Source organism: Hordeum vulgare, chromosome 4H (assembly GCF_904849725.1).
Source record: "Hordeum vulgare subsp. vulgare chromosome 4H, MorexV3_pseudomolecules_assembly, whole genome shotgun sequence".
NCBI classification, from domain to species: Eukaryota; Viridiplantae; Streptophyta; class Magnoliopsida; order Poales; family Poaceae; genus Hordeum; species Hordeum vulgare.
Window position 1 is genome coordinate 52115646 of NC_058521.1, and position 17248 is coordinate 52132893.

At 40.9% G+C, this 17248-nt stretch overlaps 1 protein-coding gene and 1 long non-coding RNA gene across 2 annotated transcripts; one reads left to right on the forward strand and one right to left on the reverse strand.

Annotated features, from left to right (window-relative positions):
• The first annotated feature begins 452 nt into the window (after positions 1-452).
• Positions 453-4582, forward strand: LOC123447843. The gene is made up of 3 exons (XM_045124538.1): positions 453-910; positions 3787-4047; positions 4241-4582. Exons 1-3 carry the CDS (start codon positions 533-535, stop codon positions 4430-4432), a joined length of 831 nt encoding a protein of 276 aa, XP_044980473.1. The 5' UTR covers positions 453-532; the 3' UTR covers positions 4433-4582.
• Positions 4583-6223: 1641 nt separating this feature from the next.
• LOC123451173 lies at positions 6224-9666 on the reverse strand. Its single transcript, XR_006632103.1, has 3 exons — positions 9361-9666; positions 7912-7965; positions 6224-6530 (listed from the first exon to the last, which is right to left on the reverse strand). It is a non-coding gene; the product is annotated as an uncharacterized LOC123451173 (long non-coding RNA).
• Positions 9667-17248: the final 7582 nt, after the last annotated feature.

Genomic DNA, 17248 nt, shown 5'->3' on the forward strand with positions numbered 1-17248 from the left:
TCTAGGGCAGCGTGTTGTGTGCTTGAGGATTTTTGTGTTTCCAAATTTATAGTTTATGGATATTTAAGTGGACTTTGGCGACTGTTGATCTTCTGTTTAATATATATATAATCTTGTTAAATTTAGGCGCATGTTTTAAACTTATTTTTTTAATCTACACAAAGGAAAATGTATCGGTCTTGCGTTGAACGACGCGGTCGATTCAGATAAAAATATGAATATACTTGGGTCGATCCAAACGGACGAACAACAAAATGTTGCGTCGGTTTGGTCGTCGCGTTGGAGTTGCTCGGCCACGTCGTCGGTTCGTTCATGCTACTCGTTCCAGGCCACTCAGGCCGCAACTGGACAGCAACCTATAAATGTGTCCGCTTGTCTTCCCCACACCCACACGCTGTCACGAAGCCTCGTGTCCGTCCTTTTATCTTCGCTGTATGGCCATGGACGCTCCACCCCACACAACCACCCCGCCCTCCTCCACCACCCTAACCCCTCCGCCCCCACACGCCTCCCTGCATTCCACTTCCACCCCATGGCGGCCATTACCACCACAACCGCGTCCTCCTCGTTCCTCCACCGCCGTATCTCCTCGTCACCAGCAACAACCACCACCCCGCGTAGCCACCTAGTTCCCTTCCACGCGCGCAACCGGTGCCACCCCAGGCTCACCTGCCGCGCCACCGATGTGTCCGGGGCCGAGCCCTCGGCGCCACCGGAGACCGGACGGGGCAGCAGCTGGGTACCTGTGGTGCCGCTGGCGGCACTCCCGCGGGGAGAGCGCCGTGTGATCGTACAGGACGGGGAGGAGATCCTGCTTCTCTGGTACAAGGATGACGTCTTCGCCATCGAGAACCGCTCCCCGGCCGAGGGCGCGTACACCGAGGGTCTCCTCAACGCCAAGCTCACGCAGGTAAACTGCTCGGCAAAATGCCTGCATGTACTCTCTACCCGACTTAAGTTTGCTCATCTCATCTGTGTACTCTTTCGGAAGGTTAAGGTCACACAGTCAGTTTTTCGAAGTGCTCTATAGAATTGTAGGCGAAGCACCAACTGTTGGACAAGATACATACTAAAGGGTGCATACAGAGTACACAGATTAAGCTGATGACGATTAATTGACCTTCAGCACAAAATTTCGGCTTCTATTTTATATCAGCACAAAATTTCCATTTTCTCGGTTAATTGACCTTCAACACACTGAGGCTGATTAAGCTGATGGACATGGAGCTCTACATTATTTTTAAAAGGAGGATCGCCCTCAAAAAATTTCCACGAAATTCAAGGTCCAATAAGAGCTCAAAGAATAGAGCCCGCAAAAATAAAGTAAAGACACAGGCAGCATCTAGCAAAACAATAACAGCCTACAATGACTAAACACCTAACCTATTAGTTTGCTGTCATCCATATCGATTGAAGATAGCCCGTGCTGCCGTCTCTCATCGGTTGCACCCAATAACCAAAAATTCCTTGGATTCCGCAGACGTGAGTAACGACCAGGTATGGATCCAAACAGTACCTGTAGTTGCTTCGACATCTCAAAGTTTGGCGGCTCTCATAGCACGCCCCAACTGCAGGTCATCCGCATGAGGCTGGCCCTGAATCCGGTGACTGACGCGCCTGTCAGCAGTATCCGGGTCCGGAATCCCTCCGAAAGCGATGACCTCCTCGGTGGTGATAGCAGCCGGGGTGTAACCTCCTGCCACATTCCCAGCTGCGTTCGCGATGACATCCTCCGTTACCTCTGTTTGTGCAATGACCCCGCCTGATCCCGCCAGTGCCAAAGTAGTCGCCACTACCCCATGTGGGCTGGGGGTGGGGGGAGTAGGACGGCGATCATGGTGAATTTGGTCAGGCTAGGTGAGCCTCCTCTCGTGGTCCCTCACCTCCTTCTGAGCCGACGGGCCATATATCCGCGCTGGAGACTGGGTCATCTCCAGTACCGGTCCTCCTGTGCTGTCAATCATCTCCCTTGGTAACTCCGACTGTCCGCCATCCTCAACAAAAATATCAAATATATACTCTCCATCCTCTACATCAACTATATCGCCCCATAGGTGACTCGGTACTGACATCGCCTGAAAGGAGCCGAAGCATAATGAAGCCATCGGAGCAGTAGAAGTACCTGACCCTCTAGGTGTGTGTGTCTCGGAAGATTGAGCGGGCTGTCCCTTCGGTTGCGGCATGGTACCATCGGCACCCTGAGACCCGTCAAGCTCCTGGTTACCGTTCCCATCACCACCGTCAGTCATGTCTACATCTGTGTTTTTCTCATTAACATCCTCAACATGGTTATCCTCAATGTCAACCTGCAAGTCATATACCGATCCATCATAGGTCCATGGAACCTCATTTGGTACATATTCCACGTGTAGCACACTGACCAGCAATCTCGCGCTCCCATGCGTACGTGTGAAGGGCATGTCCACCTTCACAGTTTTACCAATGAGAGAACCCAAACTCGAGACCATGAGAAAGTCAAAGGGCTCCTCTGGCACCCCTGTGAGTCTTATCCAGATCTGGTCAAGTGACCTCCCCTTCGGCGTTAGTTTTTTGCATTCATCAAACTCAAGAGGACATTTACTACCAGGGACCTTACTGAAGCCAAACTTCAAAAGTTGGTTAAGATCCTCCCTCCTAGGAAACTCTACTCTGTAAATCTGCTCCTCTACTCTGACGGGAGCCCAGGTAAACGATTCCGACACAAGCCGTCCAAGCTGCTGAGCCACCTGCTCCGCTGTCAATGCCCCATGCGAAACCTTCCCTAAACCATTAGTTGAGACCGCCGAGTGACGCCTCTGTGAGACCGCATGAGGAGTTTCAAAAAACATAAGTCTGTTATCGCTGGATCCATATATCGTCACATTAGGTTTAGGTGCGAGCAACAATGGACATTCATCAGCCTTGTGTCCCCGTTTCAGGCAGATGTCACATAATTCTGCCATGCAGCCAGTCGCAAAATGACCTGGCTCTCCACACTTGTAGCACGCATGTTATCACCTTTGTCACCCCCTCGAGCCGCATTAGGGCCTTCTCGGCCAGCACCATCGCCGCCATGTTGCATGTCCGCAACTTGCCCGTTGGCTCTATTGGGGTGGCCCGGCGGCGGCGCGCCACCACCCTGTCCGGCCATGGTTGTTGCGCTGCCTGCCGACGCTCGATGTTCCACAACGATCCGCTACGCTCGGCCCCGTCCGGCCACGACGATCCACATCGAGCTCTACATGTCTATTAGTTAAGTTCGAATAGGAGTGATTTCATGACAGTCTTCTAGTTTCTTCTTTCAGTTGTCTGCCTTCCCCTGAGACATGCTTTGGAATATCCTTTCATTTCAAAGCAGAAATAACAACCTTGATGTTTAATTTAAAGAAATGGTAGGGTCACTGCCCCAAATATGTGAAGGTACATGCAATTCTGTGAGTTCTATCACTAAGGATATTAATTCGAACACACATTTTATTTTCTGAACTGTATATACATTGTGCTGTTATATCAACTTTTGGGCAGTTGGGACCGTGTACAATAAACATTTAAATATGTTCAGAAATTTGATGTGAGGGAAACACCTTCTCTTGGAGTTAAGACAAAGTTCTAGAGGTTTCAAATAGTTATTTGCTTGTTTGTGCACCATATCACTTCGCCAGCTGCTATTTATTTTTATACTGCAAGCTGCAACACGGCGAGTCTTCTTTTTCTTACCACATCTGACTGTAAACTCTATTGTTTGCTTGCATGAGATAATTCCTCTTCATAGCTCAAAGATGTAACCTCATGTTATTTGCCTTTCAGGATGGCTGCATTGTTTGCCCATCAACAGATAGTACCTTTGATCTTCGCACTGGGGAAATAAAAGAGTGGTATCCGAAAAACCCTGTTTTAAGGGCTTTGACACCTGTATTGAGAAATCTATTCGTGTACCCTGCAAAAACGGATGGAGAAAATATATACATCAGCATTAGGGGCGCTTCTAGCTCTGGTGGATCAGCTGAGATTCTGTTTAGTGGGAAAGCTCAACCAGGGAGTACTGCATCTGATGTCAACATCGAAGAGGTTTCATTCTCCCTTGCTCCATTACTTTTACCTGAAGCTTAAGATCATATCTATGCATTGCTTTTATCTTTCATTAGGTGATCCCTGCATTGATAATTTACTCCAGTCTACTCCATTCTTAGCAAAAAAGGAATTTTACCAAAATGGTTACAGTTTGCAACTAGAATATAACATGTTTGTGTTACATTTTCAGGTGAGAATGGTGGTCGATGAAGGTGTAGGTGGTTTTGGTTTCACTGCTTACAATGAACTGGTCAACGGGAAAGCTGCCATAATTGGCTTTCTATTGTTGATAGATTTTGAACTTTTAACTGGTAAAGGTCTTCTCAAGGGGACTGGTTTATTGGACTTCATCTATGCAATTTCAAGAGCTTTCAGCTCGTAAAGATGTTTTTTGTTTAGTGTGGAGTGTTATCAAGGTACATCGCTACTCATGTAAGTTTAGATTTTGTTTGTGTACAGTTGAGTACACGAGCAATTGTAAGTGAACATTACGTTTGCCCACAAAGTAAGGAATACAAGATAACTTCTTCTACTCATACTCTTGGATCTGTCTGATCGTCCATAAACCCCAAAATGAAATGGTTATAGGTGTATACATATTTACTCAATATGCAACATGTAGGCTGTGAATCATCTAAGCAAGAAAAAGCGCTACATGGGCTTCTCTTATAATTGGTAATAAACTCATTTTTCCATTACCTGATTGGGGTTCATGTGAGTTTCAAGATCATGTGAATGAGAAAATTGATATTAAGACAAACCAGGAAAGTAGACTGCAGGTATGACACGGGAAACAACAAAGCTGATGGTACCAGGAACAACTTTTTCGTTTATTTTTCTTTATTTAAATCTGATCACAAAGATACTTCTGAAAGGCAGAAACTATGGAGAGAAACCACCATATTATGTATTACAAATTTAACTTCTAAAGTGAGATTGTTCTGAAGCTCAAGTATGGCTGTATCTCAGATGAGATCATTGAGTGGTTTATCTCAAACGAAGCTGATTTTAAATCTAGCTTTCCACTTGTTTGATTTTCAGGTTTAGTAACTTGAACCTGAAAGAAGTGATTTATTCACTCGAACTCTTCTTTCAGGTTCGAGTGAATAACGAGAGATTGCTGCTTGTTATCATGTAAGGAGTACAATAATACTGTATTATTTCCGGTGTGAAGTTCAGTGGAGCAATCTGCCATTCTCCTCAAGCCAGTAAATCTGGTTTGTCGCTGTCAGCTGATTGTTTGATTTTGAAGTATTTATGTACAGCGCCTTCTCGGTTATATTGCCAGTTGAAATATACTCCCTCCGTTCTTAATTAGTGTTAGATATATCCGTATCTAGATAAATCTAAGACAAGTAATTTAGAACGAAGGTAATACCAATGTACCAGCAATTGTTGTGTGTATCATCCATATAGAAGCAGGGATGCAATAAACTTTTCCACCATCTAGCACAAAAGCGCACAAAAATGTGAATGTCATCATGGGGAAATGTATGTTGGAAAATATGCAAGATCATGATTAAATCCAATAAACAATTCACGACTAGAACGGAAGCTAGCATGCAACAATCTAGCAAACTAGATGAACAACGTAATATGCTCATCATCATCTTACACGAAGTAGCAACTACAGAGTGTTAGATAAAACGAGATCAACGAGACACGGATTTTTACGTGGAAACCCTTGCGGGAGAAAACCACGGACGCACGAAGGCGCAATCACTATGAGAAGGAGTATTTACAAGCACGAGACGACATACCGTCTTTAGGTGCGACTACATGGAGTATATATGAGGGGCAATACATGAGAGTCCTTGGAGGACAAGTAGACGAGTTGTACTCGTACGCGTCGGTACCAACGCAAAGGCCCACACCGTTTGTACTACGTCTAGTCCAATACGGTAGAATTTGGATCACAATTTAACAATCTCCACCTTGAGCCAAATTCCCTCCAGTAGTCGAAGAAAGTGAATAACTCCATCCAAATCAACATAAACACCTTGTGCGTCAAAGTCCATAGGACTAGTGAGAAATACCAACTAAGCCTGAGCAAAGCTCAAACTTATTGGTAGGAACTGGCTTTGTCATCATATAAGCTGGATTATCATGAGTACTTATCTTGCATACCTTCAAATCACCTTTAGCAACAACATCTCAAACATAGTGAAATCTGACATCAATGTGTTTTGTTCTCTCGTGATACATTGGATTCTTTGTAAGATATAGGGACTGTCTAATTAACATCCGGCTGAAAATCAATTGAGTTTCAGCCGGATATTTCAGCCAATAGAATGTGACAATTGTCCTCTGTCCCTTGTCCATTGTATGTCCTTTTTCTGTCCCATTCATTTAAACAAACCGTACAGATCAAAGAGAAACTTAACGGGTCCATCCTCCTCCTTCTCTAACCCGGACAGAAAAACAACAAAGTGGTGGCGTTTCCTCCATGTTCTGAGACACAAGCTTCAAGAAGATCATGGCTGGAGAAGCAAAGGATTCACAGGTAAACACACATTTCGTTTGCATTCACCACACATCTAGCATGAGTAAAACAGATATCTCTCATGATTGTGTACATCTAAAAAACAACAACCGTGGGTTGATAATTACATTGCTGAAGAAACACATCAGATTCACAAACCAAATCCAAGATCATAGACAGCATAATCATGAAAAAAATACTTATTAAAACTGTAAGAAAATATAACACAATCCAAATCCTCACTTACTTGCTCCAGGGACCAAAAATTGAGCTATGTAACTGTACTTACGTGTCACAAAATTAACATTAGAACCAGAAAGAATACTAGGACAAAAGTAGTCTAGGGAGACAGGAACAAAGAAACTACTTACAAGTTTCTGAATTCACAGCTACAGTTACAACACATGGTCAAAAGAAATAAGGATTAGGGGGAACATATTCAGGAAGATATGAAATCATTTAGGAATTTACAGTGGCAGAACAAAAATTTCAGCGGTAAGCAATAGAGATTACAGTAGTGGACCAGGGAGAAAATTCCTTTGTAATTACAGTCTGAATTTCATTGCTAGAGCACTAAAATTACAGTGTAAGCAAACTGTAATTCCAGTGCTAGACCACTGGAACTACAGTGTAAATACAGTGTATATAGTAGAACTGTAGTGTACTCCCTCCGTTCCAAAATATAAGACCTTTTAAAGATTCTACTAGGAGACTACATACGGAGCAAAATGAGTGAATCTATACTCTAAAATATGTCTATGTACATCCGTATGTAGTTCATAGTTCAATCTCTAAAATTCTTATATTTAGGAACGGAGGGAGTAGAATACACTAGTGTTTTAGAGCAAATGACAGTGAGTTTCACAGTAATTGCAGTAGATTCATAGTTTAATTTACACTAGAATTACACTGTACATGCAACAATTACAGCTGAAACCTAGTGACATTTATAGTAGATTTAGACTGTAAATACAGTAGAAAAACCTATAAACACAGCTAGGATTTACAGAGCAAAATCCAGAAATGAAACGGGGAATAAACTAAATTACACTAAGAAAATACACTGTAAAAGCTCGTAAAATTACACTTATAATTTTTGGACACACAAACTATACACTAGAGAGAAACCAATTTGTTCCTCCTGAGAAACCAAAATGAAACTATGATTGAATATTAGAACCTTTGGAACTATATAAAACGGCTAATTACAATCACTTGAACTTATAATTACTATGATCTTTTAAATGTAGTTACTATGAAGATCACACAGAAACTAAAAAAGAACTAAGCACTGATACTACATGGCACACAAAAGAAACCAAATTTGGACCATCCTTTGTGCCCTCATTTGACAAAACATTACCAAGAGATTTACTAACCGATGACTCATTTGTTGGTTTTGTTCGTAGAGTCAAGAGCAACAGACTTGCAACCTACACAACAAAACCAAAATGACATCAGGGTAAAAAACAAAATAAATAAACAACCAAAGGCATGATAGTATATTACAAAGTGCACAGAGATTGGCTACCTGACAAATGCTCAGTGCTAAAAATCTACATAATAGACCCTACTCAACTGCAGAGTACAAGGGTAAAAACCAACTAACAGTCACTAGTCAATTTCACTAAGGGTAGAATCCACTGAAAAATTACAGTCTAAGCCCACTGAGAGTTACACTGTAAATCATGTAAAATAAACTAAAGATAATACAGTAATAATCCACATAATAGTCCCTGGTAAAATGCTAATTACAAGGGTAAAACCCCACTAATAGACCCTAGCCAAAATACACTAAGGATTACAGTGTAAATACACTAAAAATTAAACTGTAAACTTCAAGAGTTATAATACAAATAGAAGGTAAATCCAAGAATAACTAACGGTCACTACAAAAACACTAGGGATTACAGTGTAACTTCACTAAGAATTAAACTATAAAAATCAAGAGATACAGTGTAATTATTATATGATTACAATGAAAGATCAACTAAAATCTACATAGTAAATCCACTAAGAATTACAGTGTAAATCCACTGCAAATCACAGTATATATCCACTAAAAATACAGTGTATATCCACTAAGAATTATAGTGTAAAATCACTAAAAATATAGTGTAAATCCACTTAAAATTACAGTGTAAATCCGCTAAGAAATTACACTGCAAATCCACTGAAAATTGCAGTGTAAAACACTAAGAAAACACACTGTAAATCCACTTATAATTATAGTGTAAAACACTAAGAAAACACAGTGCAAATCTACTAAAAAATAGGGATTTCTAGTAGAGCAATCAAACATTTACATAGCTGAAATGAAAAGGACATTCTATCTCACAGAAACACCAAGAACAAAGCTGAAATCTGCAAGCAAAAGGCGCTACATATGACAACCTAAGCTTGTTGACTAGCTATACAAGCAAAATCACAAAGAACACTACATACAAACCTGCATCAACAAACGACCCAGGGGCATATAACCTACAGCCACAAACAAAAACACTAGAGAATCCAAGGCGACCAGGACACTAATCCAGTATGTACGAAATTAGCAGCTGCCCATGACAACCACCCAAATTCCAAGTTTCCAACTACTAACCGAAACAGATCAAATAAAACATACGCGTACAAGGCAAATCCTAACATTGCATACAAGACAGACGAGATTCAATACCACTAACAAACGCAACAACACATATGCATGAAAATAGCTGCGGGGTATTACCACATGCGAGATCCAAAAAGAGATAAGCAGCAGATCTGACTGACAAAACCATACACACTACCTAATCAGACTTGAGGATCAAATCAAAGCCACAAATACATACCGAATTCGACGAACAGAAACGCCGGGCGAAGAAAAATGGGGCCGGCGATGCGGCGGGAGACGAGAGATGTTGCAGACCTCCGGCGGGGGAAAAGAGGAAGAAGCAGGAGGGGGCGGGGCAGCCGAAGGGAGAGCGCCGGACGCCTGACCATCATCCTACTGAATTGAGCGGACAGGGAGCTCCAAGTCGCCATGGATCTCTCTCTATCTCGAGGAGGGAGGGGACGGGATCACGGGATAGATGAACGAAATGAAAAAAAAAATGACTGGCGCGAAGCCGAAGCGAGCGAAAACGCAAACGGGTCTCCCCGGAAATTAAGCGGGGCCGATAAGAAAACAAATCATGAGAGGACGAAAAAAAACACGAATCTTGGGACACATAACGGACGGCGCACAAAACGGATGAAAGCCAAAAGATTTCATCCGGATGAAAATTAGCATTCCCGAAGATATATAGCATTTTGATTGTCAGAAAATATGGTAGGACAAGATGAATCTCCACAAAGCTCAGTGTGCAAACCTCTCAACCAGATAGCTTCTTTGCATGCCTCAGAAATAGCCATATACTCAGCATCAGTAGTGGAGCAAGCTACAATAGACTGCAAAGTTGCTCTCCAACTCACAGCACAACCACCAATGATGAAAACATAACCTGTGAGCAATATTCTCTTATCCAGATCACCAGCAAAATCAGAATCAACAAACCAACAAGTCCATCTCCAGTTTTCCCAAACTGTAAATAAGCATTAGAAGTACCTCGTAGGTATCTGAAAATCCACTGAACTGCATTCCAATGCTCTTTTCCAGGATTAGCCATGTATTTACTAACAACACTCAGTGCATAAGATAAATCTGGACGAGAACAAACCATGGCATACATAAGTGAACCAACTGCACTTGAATAGGGAACTCTAGACATGTATTCAATATCTGCATCTGACTCAGGACATAAGGCTGATGATAATTTGAAGTGTGCAGCTAACGGAGTACTTACTGGCTTGGCATTATGCATATTAAAACGGCGAAGAACTTTATCAATATATCCCTTCTGACTGAGATATAATTTTCTAGATGGTCTATCTCTGGATATTTCCATGCCAAGTATTTTCTTTGCTGCACCCAAATCCTTCATCTCAAATTCATTACTCGATTGCTTCTTTAATTCATCAATCTCTGACATGCTCTTTCCAGCAATTAACATATCATCAACATAAAGGAGCAAATAAATAGCTGAACCATTGACAGTTTTCAAATAAACACAGCTATCATAATTAGACCGATTGAAACCTTGAGAGAGCATAAAGGTGTCAAATCTCTTGTACCACTGTCTAGGGGATTGCTTCAATCCATAAAGAGATTTCTTTAACTTACAGACAAGCTTTTCTTTTTCAGGAATAACAAAACCTTCAGGTTGTTCCATATAAATATCCTCTTCTAATTCTCCATGTAATAATGCAGTTTTAACATCCAATTGTTCAAACTCAAAATCATTCATGGCAACAATACTAAGTAAAGTGCGAATAGAGCTATGCTTCACGACAGGAGAAAAGACTTCGTTATAGTCAATACCTGGAATTTGGCTATAACCTTTAGCAACCAACCTTGCTTTGTATCTTGCCTCATCATTAGGAGAAACACCTTCCTTTATTTTGAAAACCCACTTGCAACGAATAGGTTTCTTCTCTCTAGGTAATCTTACTAAATCCCAAGTGCCATTCTTTTCAAGTGATTCCATCTCATCATGCATAGCAGCCATCCACTTATTACTATCACCAGAAATAATAGCCTCGGAATATGAAGAAGGCTCAGCATTACCTTCAATTTCTTCTGCAATAGATAAAGCAAAAGAAACAATATTGCACTCCTCAATTAACCTTTCAGGTGCATTAATACTCCGCCTAACTCTGTCACGTACGAGATTCCAACTGGATGGAACAATAGGCTGATTTGGAGTGACATGTTCATCATCAAAGACGGGTTCATCATGTGCATCAGCATTTTCCTTATCAGAAGTATCACCTGAATCAATAACATGCTCCACCTGAACAGTAGACTGGTGTTCACTCTCAAGAGGAACATTAGTAGATGGAACATCATGTAACGTAGCAGATTCATTAAAGATAAGTTCCTGCTAATAACAATCTTTTGTGTTTTAGGATTCCACAATTTAAAACCTTTAACACCAGATTTATAACCAAGAAAGATGCACTTAACAGTCCTAGGCTCCAACTTTTCATTATCAACATGAGCATAAGCAATGCAACCAAAAACTCTCAACTATGAATAATCAGCAGGTGAACCAGACCATACCTTAATTGGAGTTTTCTTATTAAGAGGAATAGATGGTGAACGGTTGATGAGATAACAAGCAGTGGAAGCGGCCTCAGCCCAAAAACGCCTATGCAAACCTGCATTGGACAACATGCAGCGGGCTCTGGAAATAATGGTCATGTTCATACGCTCAGCAACACCGTTTTGTTGAGGAGTATAAGGAACGGTGTGGTGTCTGACAATGCCTTCAGACTTGCAATAATTCCCAAATTGCTTAAAACAAAATTCCATACCATTATCAGTGCGAAGTATTTTTACCTTCTTATCAGTTTGTCTCTCGATCATAATCTTCCACTCCTTAAAAGCCGAGAAAGCTTGCCATTTATGCTTCAAGAAATAAGGCCAAACCTTTCTCGAATAATCATCAATAATAGTCAACATGTAACTAGCACCACCTAGTGACTTTTTGCGAGATGGTCCCCGTAAATCAGAATGCACATAATCAAGAATACCTTCAGTTGTATGAGTGGAAGTGTTGAACTTCACCCTCTTGTGCTTGCCGAAGATACAATGCTCATAGAATTTCAATTTACCAGTTTGATATCCTTTAAGAAGACCTCTCTTATTTAACTCTGCCAAACCAAGTTCACTCATATGTCCAAGACGCATATGCCAAAGGTTAGAAGCATCACAACCAGAATTCTTTGAAATAACCGGAGTAGCGTTACCTGAAACGGTAGAACCTCGAAGGTAATAAAGACCATTGATCGAACTTAAGTCACCTTTCATCACAATGAGAGAACCTTTGATGACCTTCAAAACGCTATCTCCACCTGAATACTTGTACCCCTTTGCATCAAGGGCACTCACAGAGATAAGATTTCTCTTCATCTTCGGAATATACCGAACATCTGTCAAAGTTCTGATTGTGCCATCAAACATCTTGATTCGAATGGAACCTATGCCTTCAATCTTGCATGGTGAATTATCAAAACCCAAAACGGAACCAGCGGCAGTAGTAGAATCGAAAGTAGTAAACCAATCTCTATGCGGGCACATATGAAAAGTACACGCAGTGTCAAGTACCCACTCATCATTGGTCTCAACACATCCAGCAATAACAACAAGAGCATCATCGGAACTTTCATCACGAGCAACATTAGCAGAATTTTCACCTTGTTTGTTACCTTTCGGTTTATACGTACCGTTCCTATTTTCCTTGTTCTGCAACTTGAAACATTCTGAGATGTCATGCCCGTCTCTCTTGCAATACCTGCAAGACTGCTTCTTGTCTCTGGGTTGCGACCGGCCCCTCTGGCCGTTCTTACTTTTGCCACGGTTTCCATTATGTGAGTTCTTCTCCTTTGTCCTGCCACGAACAGATAATCCCTCGGCTTGGGATGAACTCGAACCATCATGAGGCACCATTAATTTCATCTTCTCCTTAGAGTTCAAAGCTTCATAAACTTCATTAAGCGTGAGAGTATCACGACTATATAATATGGTGTCTCGAAAATTGATATAAGAACTTGGCAGAGAACAAAGTAACATTAAAGGAGTATCTTCTTCATCATACGTAACCTCCATTGCAGCTAGATCGGATATGATCTCTTTAAATTCTGAAATATGAGTCAAAACATTACCTCCCTCGGGTAACATGTGCATGAATAATTTTTGCTTCAGATGCATCTTGCTGGTGAAAATCTTTTGTCATGCAAATTCCTTCCAGCTTTAACCATAGAGCGGCGGCAGTTTTCTCGCTCAAAACTTCCTGTAAAATATTATTATGCAAATGAAGTTGAATTTGTGACAAAGCCTTACGATCCCTTCTTTTCTCATCAGCAGTCCAATCTTCAATTCTATTCTTTCCAAAACTATCCAGTGCATCATCATAGTCGGCTTACGCCAACAACGCCCGCATCTTGACTTGCCATAGGGTAAACCTTGTGTCACGGTCCAGCAGCGGAAGACCGTACTTCATGGATGCCATGAGTAGATAAATCTGGTAATCGTAGCAGTTGACCAGGCGTATACTAGTACTAGTATCTGGCTGATCAAAGTACTAGTTGCTTGAACAAGTCTGCACTTAGTAGCTTCACGTGACGAACAGTGAACAAATCTGGACAGCAGAGTAACAGCGGCGAACGAATCTGGCTTCACGTGGACAGCAGCAGCAACTTGCGTCAACAGCGTCAACAGCGGCACTGTAGCGCTTGATGGATGAGACGAGGCGGCGATTGAACCGAGCCCTCGAGGCGCGAGGTGCTCCTGGCGAGCGAATACCGGATCGGGTCGAGGAACAGCGACAGCCTTGGCTTCTTGCGGCTGCAGCGGCTCTGCTTATGACGCAGCGAACGGCGATAGCATCAGTAGTCGAACTCGGCTTCTAAATCGATCCGGCTTCGGATCGATCGCTAGGTCGCGTCCGGCGGCCAGACACAATCCTAATTTCTCGTCTCAAACAAATCTCGTATCTGTAAAACCTCAGCTTTGTATACCACTTGTTAGATAAAACGAGATCAACGAGACACGAGAGACACGGATTTTTACGTGAAAACCCTTGCGGGAGAAAACCACGGACGCACGAAGGCGCAATCACTATGAGGAGTATTACAAGCACGAGACGACATGCCGTCTTTAGATATGACTACATGGAGTATATATGAGGGGCAATACATAAGAGTCCTTGGAGGACAAGTAGACGAGTTGTACTCGTACGCGTTGGTACCAACGCAAAGGCCCACACCGTTTGTACTACGTCTAGTCCAATACGGTAGAACTTGGATCACAATTTAACACAGAGAAAGACATGAACATATCACGAAGGACGTACTGTTCGTTAGTCGTTGTAAGAGCGACGATGTTGATGATGATGATGGCGACTATCAGTTGTTGACGATGATGGAGACGCTGATGAGTAGCACCGTCCGACTTGGACGGTAGACGACCCGTGATGACGAATTTGAACAGTCGCACAGAGCCTTTTCCAAAAACCTAATTCGTTCTCTCCCGATACAGGATCACAAGGACGACGGTTCTGGAGACCTGCTCTCCTGCACGCCGACGTTCGAGATGAGGTAGGCTACGATTGTGGCGCAAGTTGCCAGATAAGGCAAAACCATAGGTATTTTTGGTGTGTGCTTGGCCGAGGCCGGTAAACAGTATATATAGGAGGACCAAAGGTGGTATAGTGTCGCGATCACGATCTCAGACCGACTTAGGCCCTGTTTGGAACCACCTAGATTATATAATCCAGTTTTTATAATCTATTATGTCTCCAAACATGATAGGTTATGATGTAGATTATAAAAACTAGATAGACAGATTATTAAAAACTCATAATCTACTCTACACCAGCTAAAATCAGATTATAGATTGCTAATGACCCATTACCCATGTAAAGTTGGAGATAATTACATTCCTACCAGTGTCACCCTCCTCTTTTTTAAAATAAATCAGAGGGCGGACAGGTCATTATGCAATGTAAAACCTGGATTACAGTTTATATAATCTGGCCTCCAAACATGTTCACCTGGATTATTTTTATAAACCAGATTATATAATCTACCTTTATAATTTAAATTATCATAATCTATTGTGGTTCCAAACAGGGCCTTAGTTTTTAAGTTATATACTTACCGGACAAGAAATAATTAACTTGTCTGTCAAGACATAAAAAATAAAAATGGAAAAAAGAAAGCCACACGCCTGAGAGGCAACAGACTGGATTTCGGTGGATCATTCACACGCATGTCACACGTACGCGCCGTCCAAACGAGGCGAGCAAGCGTGTGTGTGGTCTTTCCTTTTTTTCTTTTAAACACGCACTTAGAGTGGTGAAGAGAACCCATTATATAAAAGATCCAATTCTTTCTTAATTAACGGTATCGTATTAAATTTTAACACCACCACAACATCATTTACCATTTTATTTATAGGTTTATTTGAGATTTCAGAATTTATAAATTGGCCAAACCTATTCTAGCAGAGACCACACGCCCCGGTTCATTTCAGTGCAGAGTTTAAACGAAAACCCTATTTGCCGCGCGTTGCGTCAAATTACCGCGGCTTCACATAGAAAGAAAGCGAGCAAAGATAATCTGGGCCGGCCCATTAACAGTTGGGGGATGCCGGTTTTGGGAACCTTCTACACTTTCCCAGCAGGTTTTTTCCGATTTTGAGAACTTTCTAGAAGATTCTCTAAACCAGTTTTTCTTTTTTTCGTTTTATTTTTTATTTTCTGTTTCTGTTCCAAAAATGCTCTGGAATTTCAAAAAATGTTCCAGAATTTCAATAATTGTTCCAGAATTTGAAAAAATATCCTAGAATTTGAAAGAATTTTCCGGAATTTAAAAAAGTATGTTCGGGAATTTGAAAAATCTTCCGGAAATTTAAAAACTATTCCGTAATGTTAAGAAATGTTCCGGTATTTTGAAAAAATGTTTCAGATTTTCAAAAAGTGTTCTGGAATTTTTATCAAAATGTTTCAGATTTTTCAAAAAAAGATTCGAAATTCGAAAAAAATTGTCCAGGATTTCAAAATATTGCTGGAATTTGAAAAAATGTTCTGGAACTTTAAAAAAATGTTCTGGAGTTTGAAAAAACGTTCTGGAATTTATAAAAATGTTCTGGAAGTTTTTATCAAAATGTTTCGGATTTTTTTAAAAAAAATACGGAATTTGAAAAAATGTTCCAGAATGTGAAAACATATTCCGGAATTTGAATAAATATTCCAGCATTTGAAAAATGTTCTTCATTTTCTAAAAAATGTTAGACTATTCAAAAAATGTTCATGTTTCAAAAAGTGTACATAAGTTGAAAAAATGTTTCCGATTTAAAAAATATTTACAAATTTCAAAAAATGTTCTTTTCTAAAAATAATTGCTATAAGTTTTTTAAAATGCTCCTGTTTTCAAATTTATTTGTGTTCTTATAAATTCTTCAAAGAGTCAAAAAGATTTGCATTTATAAATTTTATTCGTAAATACAAAGGCTGTCTAAGTTTCATAAATTTATAAAAACAAAAATATAACCTTTAGGAAAAAGAGAAAGAGAAACATGAAAGAAAATAAGAAAGAAGAGAAAAAAATGGAGCCGGATAACTGGCCGGCATAGTCGCTTCATCCCTCCTGCACGAAGCCATTACTATTGGACGCAAAATGTGTCCACTAGGAGGTCCCGAGTTTAACAATGCTTATGCTCTTCTCCTCTCAAACAGGATGCGGAATAGACGGAAATTCAAAATTGAGCTTGCCTTTTTCGCTCCAGCATGAACTGTTTAATAGGGAGAAAGTAAAAAAGATATAAGTATTTTAATGAACACGTATGTTTCATGAAAAAATTGCATGATTTTTAGCAGTGTTTTTTTCCAACCCAGTACACATGTCTTTTATTCACAAAAGCATGCACATAGTTCAAATACACGAACATGTCCATTGTAAAGAAAAGCAGATTGTGTACTGTTTATGGGAAGCATATGAGTCCGAGCTCCGAAACGCCTCCCTCGTACAGAAGAGCTTAATCATTTGACATTCATGTACTACAGCTATGTGTTTTCAAAATCACACACGCTGTCTCTTCTTTGAAAATTTACACATAGTTCGAAGACACGAAACATG